At 40.3% G+C, this 9,135-nt stretch overlaps 1 protein-coding gene across 3 annotated transcripts; it reads right to left on the reverse strand.

Annotated features, from left to right (window-relative positions):
- Nucleotides 1-965: 965 nt before the first annotated feature.
- ZBTB6 (zinc finger and BTB domain containing 6) lies at nt 966-8,748 on the reverse strand. Of its 3 annotated transcripts, none has more exons than XM_075184745.1 (2): nt 8,649-8,748; nt 966-4,780 (listed from the first exon to the last, which is right to left on the reverse strand). In XM_075184745.1, the coding sequence occupies exons 1-2, from the start codon at nt 8,726-8,728 to the stop codon at nt 3,514-3,516; spliced, it is 1,347 nt and encodes a 448-aa protein (XP_075040846.1). In that variant the 5' UTR covers nt 8,729-8,748; the 3' UTR covers nt 966-3,513. The 3 variants fall into 3 exon arrangements, with proteins under 3 accessions (XP_075040846.1, XP_075040847.1, XP_075040848.1); XM_075184746.1 differs by lacking the exon at nt 8,649-8,748 and adding an exon at nt 8,525-8,642; XM_075184747.1 differs by lacking the exon at nt 8,649-8,748 and adding an exon at nt 8,504-8,642.
- Nucleotides 8,749-9,135: the final 387 nt, after the last annotated feature.

Below are 9,135 nucleotides of genomic sequence, written 5' to 3' on the forward strand. Positions count from 1 at the left end.
TGCAAGCATGCAGTGTTTGTTGAGGAGCACAATTGCCCATATACTGATGCACTCTGTCATGTTGGTCTTCCTTTTGGTAAAAGTCCTTTACTGTGGGTCAGAGCCTTTAAGGCTGTGGATACTCAATACCCAGCCACAAACAGATACATGTTATGGTTAACGCCCCACAGTTTAACAAATGGCTCAGTAAAGTAAGGAGTAAGATCTAATAGAATTTTCAGCAAAAAAATTGGTCTGCAATATTTTAAGCACTCTGTACAGTTATAAACTAAAACACTACGGGGTATATTTACTAAACTGTGGGTTTGAAAAATTGGAGATTTTGCCTAACGAAACCAATCAGATTCTAGCTGTCATTTTGTAGAATGTACTAAATAAATAACTAGAATCTGATTGGTTGCTATATGCAACATCTCCAGTTTAGTAAATATACCCCTTGCTCTTTTAAATACACAACATACTAAGTAGAATTAAACTCTGTTAGGGAAATACTTAACATAGATGAATGTGTCACTGTAAAGACACTTTGTTAGGGTGAAGGAAATGCTCCAACAAACAGCAAAAGAGGATACAATAGAAATTAAATTAAAAAAAAACGGCAAAAAAATTAATAGGGGTTTTTAAACAGTATATCAACTCAGTTTGTTCGCAGGTAGTCCATGATAATTGACCACATGTATTTATAATATAAGGGTCACACAATAGCTTCCAAAGAATTTTCAGCAAGACTGGCAAAGCATGAAAAAAGCTCAGGGTCATATCAAGCCCACAGTCTGTGAATGTATAGCTTTGCTGTACCTATAGCAGAGAGAGGATTCCATGTTACTACAGTATTGGGCATGTACAGGTTAATATTTTTAAATTAAATTTTTTTTGCATCAATATAGATTGGTCATTAAACATGTGTGTCAAATTCAGCGAGTAAAATCCTGGCTTGCTTAGGTATGTTCACAATACAGACAAGGTTATAGTTACAGAAGCAGTTTATTATAAATTCTGGGTTGACAGACACTAGGCATGTGTACTTACATCAGGAAAATATGACCTGGGCACATCTATCCAAACATTACTAGATCATTGCACACTATAGTAATACATGGTATGTAGTGTCAAATGCACACTTCAAAAACAGCATGGGAAAGCATATGAAGCATTAATTCAAAGTGCAGGGCAAAACAGGACAATAGTATATCAAATAAGTAAACAATACCAACTTAAAGGGAACCACCAAGGGACTGTAAAATTTTCACTACTCAATATTCAGTCCCCATGTCCCTTCCCCTGCTTGCCGACCCTGCTTTTTTCAAAATTCTCCATGCTCGGGTGCTTGGCTAACGCATTAAGAGAGAGAGTAAAGTGCCATTATCTCGTGTAAGACAAGAGTCCTGCAGGAGGAACTACCACAGCTATTATCTGAGCAATAAAGGTTTACCCAAAACTTTTCTGGAGACTGGAGAAGTATAGAATTTGACGGCAGATAAGGACCACTTGGCCCATCTAGTCTGTCCATTGTTTTAACCTATGGTGGCCTTCAACCCTGTTTGATCCTTAGTTCTTTGTAATGATATTCTCATGTTTATCCCAAGTTCATCAAGTTATAAACTGTACGAAAACCCTTTTCGTTATATGTAATTTCACATTTGCGCTTGTGTACATTGCCTGCTTGATTGAACAACGACCTGTTCAAAAAGACAATGTTCTATGGTGCTGGAACTTAAGAAATCTAAGATTTCCATTGTGCCCTAGTATACCGAGATAACGGTCCACACTAAAGGTTTAGACATATTCATCTCTGCTAATTGCAATTGCCATTTTGCACCTTTACTCACCTGGGTACTAATGCAATTACCAATACTGTCAATTAACATATAAAACCACAACAAGAAATAAAGACTGTAGATTGAAGGTTCTTCTGCAATCAAATGTTCACCATGTGGTGCAAAATACAGCTGTTCACACATTCAATTAATTTATAGTTTATCATGAAAATATTTAGTTTCTTTAGAATAACCTTAAAGTGGGCTAGAGATTCATGCTGGGAATTTGAAAACTTATGGTGTCAGTAAAATGAGGAGGTGGGTTGTAAAGTGCACAGGATAAGAATTTGGCATTCAGGTAACTGTTATATACTGTGCTGTAGATAATCATATTATCTAGAGCAGTTAAACACAAGGCTTTCATGACATTCTTTACACGTAAAGAAAATAACCCTTAAAATGACAACTCATTCCAAGTGCCACCCAACCAGAACCTACACTCAAATACCAGTTGCCAATGGCTCCTTTAAACACCTTACCCAGTAACAGCTACAATTGTTATTCCACTACATTATGCATCAATTGCTCCTCACATCTCTTCGATTGTAAGCTCATTTTGGGCAGGGAAACTTTACCTTGTTTCTCGCAGTTTATAATTATGTCAGCTCTCTGTAAATAAAGCACAATAGTAAACAAAAAATAAATACTGAAAATGATATATGTGGTGCCAAAGGATGACAAGAACATCCTGGTATCTAGGAAGTTAATGGCTGAGGCATGCTGGCACTTGAGTCAATGCGAGTCATTCACAAACAAAATGAAATGCGCAGTTAATTTATAGCAACCAATCAGAAATTAGCATGATCAATCAAGTGCAAGTTAAGCAAATGACTGGTTGTGTGCAATTTCCATGCCCTATACCGATACATTTTAAATGAAAAATAAAGTGAAAGTATACAGACAAGCAGTATTTTACCATAATGTTTGAAAACGTTTGTATTGAGCAAAAAACATTTTGGATAGTGTACATTTAAATGATTGAGTATCATAAAAAGGGGAATATTATTATTTTAGACTAAATAGAGCTGATAGTGAGATCTGTTGCTCATAGTATGGAATATGTCACTTTTTATGTTAAAAAATATATTATCCCCCCACCCCCACAATGGATATAAATTAAGTGTTGTATCATAGTGGTTCTACACTAAAATAAATACTATATTAAAGTAGAAAAATGGGGAAAGGAGAAGGAGAATGCCAAAAACGAGAAGTCATGTTAAAACAACATGTAACAAGCCTCTAAGTATGCCTTTGAAAGTAATCATAAGCATATGTATACAAACCTCTAAAAGTGAGTATTTTAAAAAATATGACAAAAACCTAAAACACTAATGTAGGTCAACAAGTCTGCTTCGGTGAACATACCTATTTATTTACTATTGGGCAGAATTTTGCAGTGAAAAATGTTTAAGGGGGTACAGTACACCCCATGCTCTTAAAACATGAACTAGTAAAACCTCACATTGAACATTTTTACTTTTAAGAAAAAATATCAGAAAAAAATTGGATTATAGATCCAAGCAAATGGATTGTGACAAATTGGATTTACTGCAGGATGATAAATCCTGCTTAGTTTACATCTATAAATGTAATGGGTCTCTGACAATGGTATGTAAAAAAAAACTATATTATGCCTCTGAAGAACTAAGCCAGGTATGAAATCTCACAGCAATAAATATAGCTTCCACGGTGTACCCTAATCATAATCTATGGTTATTTTAGTAATGTCCAAGTTTGGCTTATCTCCCCCACCTCTCCCATGAACCGAATTGAGATGTTTTTTTAGGGCCGATTTGTGCTTAAAATCCATGTCACAGCAATGACACTTGTATGGGCGGTCCCCACTGTGAATATTAAGATGGTCTTGTAGGGTGCTTTTTGCAGTGAACGTTTTCAAGCATACAGAACACTGGAATGGTCTGATACCCATGTGACCACGGATGTGTCTGTTCAAATTCTTTTTCTGGGTGAAAGTTTTTCCACACTGCAAGCACAAGAACAGTTTGTGCATCTTTAAGTGGCGTAAGTAGTTCTCCAAGTGCAGAAATCCACGAGGGCACTTAGGACACTGATGTCTCCATGAGCAGGCCCCTTCTGTGGGACTTTGAAGGCCATGCATCACACCAGAAGATGGAGTGCCACCATCCTGGAAGCTCTGAAACTGACTGCCTGGCAGATCATTCATGCGGTTTTCAACCGTTGAGTTAATCATGGAGTGCTGAGTGTCTGAAAAGTACATGTTTGATTTAGAAGAAGTGCAAGGCTGGGGGAACTGTTCATTGTCCACATGGTTTGCATTGTCGGACATAGAGCCCATCCTGAAAATGCATATATCACTGTCTTTGTAATCAATTTCCACTGCAGAAAGATCGTTCTTTTCAGACTCCGGACTCTGCAACTCACTCTGATCATTTCCCTCCTTCTTAATCTGGTAATCCATGTTTAAATGGATATCATCTGACAGTTCAATGATGTCACAATCTTTATCCTGACTGTTAGCAGTGCCTATTTCTGCATTGCAAGGGGGATCTTTATCAGGCTGCAATGTTTCATTATTGTCACAAGTCTCACTTTGTAAGTATCGTGAAAGAGCTTCTGTGCATTTTTCCACAATGTGAACCATTTGCAGGTAACTGGCTGCTGTCAGATACTTCAGAAGTTCTTTTTTTCTAACCTCCAGGAAGCCGGTGTAACAGGAAAGAAGCAATTTCTGTCCCACTTCCGCATTCTGCAATATAGTGATACGAACCTGTCTTGACTGATTCAACAGAAACTGATCCCTCATGAATGTGGAGCAGGCGGCGAAGACAACCTTATGTCCATGGAACTCAGCATCATTGATATATATTGAAACATCACAAAACAGATTTTGCTCTCGGAGAATATTCATCTTGTGCAAGACACCATCTCCTTGTTGCTCAAAGCGGAAATGAAGGATGTCAGAGTCAGACATTGTGACAGCCCTGAAGAAAACAATACATAAATTGATAAAGAAGAATGCATGATATTCTACTTAAAGCAATATTTTCCTATGCCACTACACCCGGGCCATGATACCTAACCTGCCTGTTTCTTTACCAACTACAGCCTTCTTCATGTGAATCCTCCTGCTCCAAATCCTCCAACTAACATCAGTGCACAGGATCTTGCTTCCTATTTCAAGGACAATATTGATAAGATCAGGCTTGAAATGGTATCATCTCCCTTGACAAGCAATCGGCTCAATTCCTTTGTAGCACCCTCTGACACTCTCTCTTCATTTGATCCCACAAATGAAGAGGAAGTTTCTACTCTCTTCTCATCTTCCTACTCTACCTCCTGTCCTCTGGATCCCATTCCCTCACAAATTTGTATGTCCCTGTCTCCTGTTCTCATTCCCCCTCTAACTAAAATCTGTAATCTATCTCTTTCTACTGGTATTTTTCCATCACTATTCAAGCATACAGTGATTACTCCCATTTTAAAAAAACAGAATTCTGACCCTAACTCTCTCGTAAATTACCGCCCCATCTCCCAGCTCCCATGCCCCTCCAAGCTTCTAGAGAGAATTGCCTACACTCGCCTCACACACTTTCTTACAGCAAACAACCTATTGGATCCTCTTCAGTCAGGCTTTCGCTCTCAACACTCCACAGAGACTGCGCTGACCAAAGTTGTCAATGATTTGATCACAGCAAAAAATAATAACCAATACTCTCTTCTAATTCTCCTGGATCTCTCTGCTGCATTTGACACTGTTGACCACTCTATCCTCATACAAACGCTACAATCCCTAGGTCTTGAAGGCACTGTCCTATCCTGGTTCTCATCCTACCTATCTAATCGCTCTTTCAGTGTTAATTTCTCTGGATCCACCTCTGCCCCGATTCCTTTATCAGTTGGAGTACCACAAGGCTCAGTCCTAGGTCCTCTGCTATTTTCTATCTACACCACTTCTCTTGTTAAACTAATAAGCTCCTTTGAATTTCAGTATCATCTCTATGCGGATGATACACAAATTTATCTATCCTCTCCTGATCTTTCACCATCTGTGTTGTCTCGCGTTACTGACTGTCTTTCTGCCATTTCATCTTGGATGTCTTCTCGCCAACTCAAACTCAATTTCTCAAAAACTGAATTAATAATATTCCCACCCAAAAACGGAAGCTTCCTGCCTGACATTTCTATTTCTGTTGATAACATGACCATAAATCCCACCCCGCAAGCTCGTTGCCTAGGTGTAATCCTTGATTCACAACTGTCGTTTATTCCCCACATCAACTCTATATCTAAATCATGTTACATACACCTAAAGAACATTTCCAGAATACGCACATATCTGACACAAGACACCGCAAAAACATTAATTCATGCACTCATCATCTCCCGCATCGACTATTGCAATTCCCTCCTTACTGGTCTTCCCAAAGTCAGACTTGAACCCCTACAATCTATTTTGCACGCAGCGGCTAGATTGATTTTCCTTACAAACCGTTATTCCTCTGCTGAGCCACTCTGTCAGTCTCTACATTGGCTGCCTGTATTTCAACGAATCCAATATAAAATCCTTCTACTAACATACAAGGCCATCAACAAAATTGCACCGACATACATTTCCTCACTTATCTCGAAATATCTCCCTACTCGACACCTCCGTTCTGCACAAGATCTACGTCTCTCCTCCACGCTCATCACATCCTCCCATTCTCGGTTACAGGATTTTTTCCGGGCTGCACCCACTTTGTGGAATTCCCTCCCACGCACAGTAAGACTTTCCTCTAGTCTTCAAACCTTCAAGCGTTCACTGAAAACCCACCTCTTCAGACAAGGTTATGATATTCCTCAACCATCATCTTAATTTCTCTAGATTACCCTATTACCATCCTCTACACTGCTAACGCAAGACAACAACCCTCTGACCAACATTGCCACACACACAGCACACTCAATACTTTTACCTTTTTATTATTATTAATTTTTATTTATAAGGCGCCACTAGGTAGCCGTAGCGCCGTACAGGGACAGACAGAAACACGCTACAGTGTGAGACAGCACGGAACAGTTAACAAAAAACACAATAACTCGGAAGCTCAATGTACAGCTAGAGGAGAGGTGAGAGCCCCCAGCAGGGGCAGGGGGGGTAGAAGGACAGGAGGGGTAGAAGGGCAGGAGGACCTCACGGAGGAGACAAAGAGCTGGAGAGCAGAGTTAAGGTGGTGGAGAAGAGGAGGAGAGAAGGCCCTGCTCGAAGGAGCGTACAATCTAAGGGGAGGGTAGGACGGACAGAGACGCAAGGGTAGGAGGAGGAAAGGGGGAGAGCGGAGGCAGAGACGGAGAGGGGGGGAGAGGAGGGAGGTCAGGGGAGGGCAGGATAGGGAGGGCGGTAGGTGGGAGGTTGGAAGGAGGTCGGTTAGGTGGGGGACTGGAAGGCTTTAAGGAAGAGGTGGGCTTTTAAGGCCCGTTTGAAGCTGGAAAAGTTGGGGGATGTTCTGATGGAGCGAGGAAGCTGGTTCCAGGGGAGGGGGGCAGCGCGGGAGAAGTCTTGGATGCGAGCATGGGAGGAGGGGACCTTTGCAGTCTAGCTGGTCCATTGTGCAATATGATGTAGCACATGCCCTTGTGTTTCTAACTCCCATTGTCCCATAGATTGTAAGCTTTCGAGCAGGGTTCTCTTACCACTCTGTCTAGATGTATTACCGAGTATTGTCTTATCAATGTTTGTTCCCAATTGTAAAGCGCTACGGAATTTGCTGGCGCTATATAAATAAATGTTGATGATGATGTGTCAATATTTTGTGCCACTTTCCCTTTTTCAGAACACCCAAATCTTCTTCAACAGTTCAGCTACTCTTCTCTCTCATTTATTGGTTTAGGTGTCTTTCCTATGAGCCCAATACAAGAAAGGGGTTATCGCCGGCAATAACTTGCCATTTAACAAGTATCGTTGCTGTACTTGAACTGTGGCGATACCTGTTCTGATATCCCTATCTCAGGATGGCTATAACACAACAAAATCATTAAGAACAAAGGGTTTTTAATGCATTATTAGAGCTTAATCTACTCCAACTGTCCCAATCTACAGTCTGAGATACACTTGCTCCTCTTCTTTCCATGCAGTCCTTTTCCCACTAGATTGTAAGGTCCCTCATGAGCAGGGCCACTGTACTTTTTTTCAACTTGGAAATGAAACTCCATATCTTACGCCCTACCATAACCACATAACCTGCAAAAGACAAGCAGTAAGTTAACGCTACCTGTTCCAGGAAAGCTAGTATTGCCAAGCTGCTGAGCATCACTCACTTGCCTTGGCAATATTTTTTTGATACATGCCAGCAATAACAGAGTTATCACAGTGATAAATAAAATAATACTTAACACCATGATCAGGGCCATTCTGATATATAAAAGCCTTTGTTTGGACAGGCTCTCATTTTTCCCTCATTTAGACACATTTTATTTTATTTTAAATCATGGTCTCCCCTCAAGCCCTTCCATTCAGTCTGAGAAATTGACCAATTTTACATCCACATATTGTGTTTACTGGACACAATAAGGTGATCATTAAGTTTAAAGTCAAATGATTCCATCATGGGCAGCGTTGGACAATGATAAAAAAAATATAAAACAATCTTAGTTCCATGCTGTCCATGTTCTTTGAAGCATGCATGACTAAACTACATTATTACTCAAAATAAAGCAGGTCAGACCTAGTGCACTGTCTTCCTGACCTGTCGTGTTATGACCTCCCCAACCCTAGCTTGTCGGTTCCCTTTCTCCGATCTGGATCCTCAGGATGCCTTTGTTTTGGATGTCACTGACTGCTGTAAACTGTGACTCTTTCCTAACTCTCACCTGCAACAACCCTGTCCATGAAGATCTCTGGCTTTCCGTACAGCTCTGATAGGGTCACTGAGTGAAGGCGCTCGGCACATGACGTACCAGGTTAGCTTACAAGCACTAGAGAGAATCATTTTTTAGTCTTAGAAAGCTTCGTCTGCTGTAACGGGTCACGGCCATGTTTTTGAAGACCAATAAGTACTGCTCCGGCACTCAACCAACTCATACAAAATGGCTCATCTTGTGAGACAAATATTTTACAGCAGCCCCTCTAGTGTCCTCAGCACAGACTACGGATTGGCACTAGTGAGTGACGTATGACACTGAATTTAGTTTTATACAAAGCTCCAAACACTAAATAGCTTCATGTTTTATAGTACAATATGCCAATTAATCTGGACTGTGGGAAAATGGTCGCGACGGCAAGTGTAGAATTGTGGCTGCTTGTACTAATAATAAGACTCATTGTATACTTGCTCCTATTCAAAAGTGTTTGCTTCAA

Source organism: Mixophyes fleayi, chromosome 9 (assembly GCF_038048845.1).
Source record: "Mixophyes fleayi isolate aMixFle1 chromosome 9, aMixFle1.hap1, whole genome shotgun sequence".
NCBI lineage: Eukaryota > Metazoa > Chordata > Amphibia > Anura > Limnodynastidae > Mixophyes > Mixophyes fleayi.

Coding starts and splice junctions, on each gene's coding strand:
- ZBTB6 (XM_075184745.1), bottom strand. CDS start 8,728: ATGTGCCGAGCGCCTTCACTCAGTGACCCTATCAGAGCTGTACGGAAA. Junction 4,781..8,648: donor CATGGACAGGGTTGTTGCAG/GTGAGAGTTAGG, acceptor TGTTTTCTTCAG/GGCTGTCACAATGTCTGACT.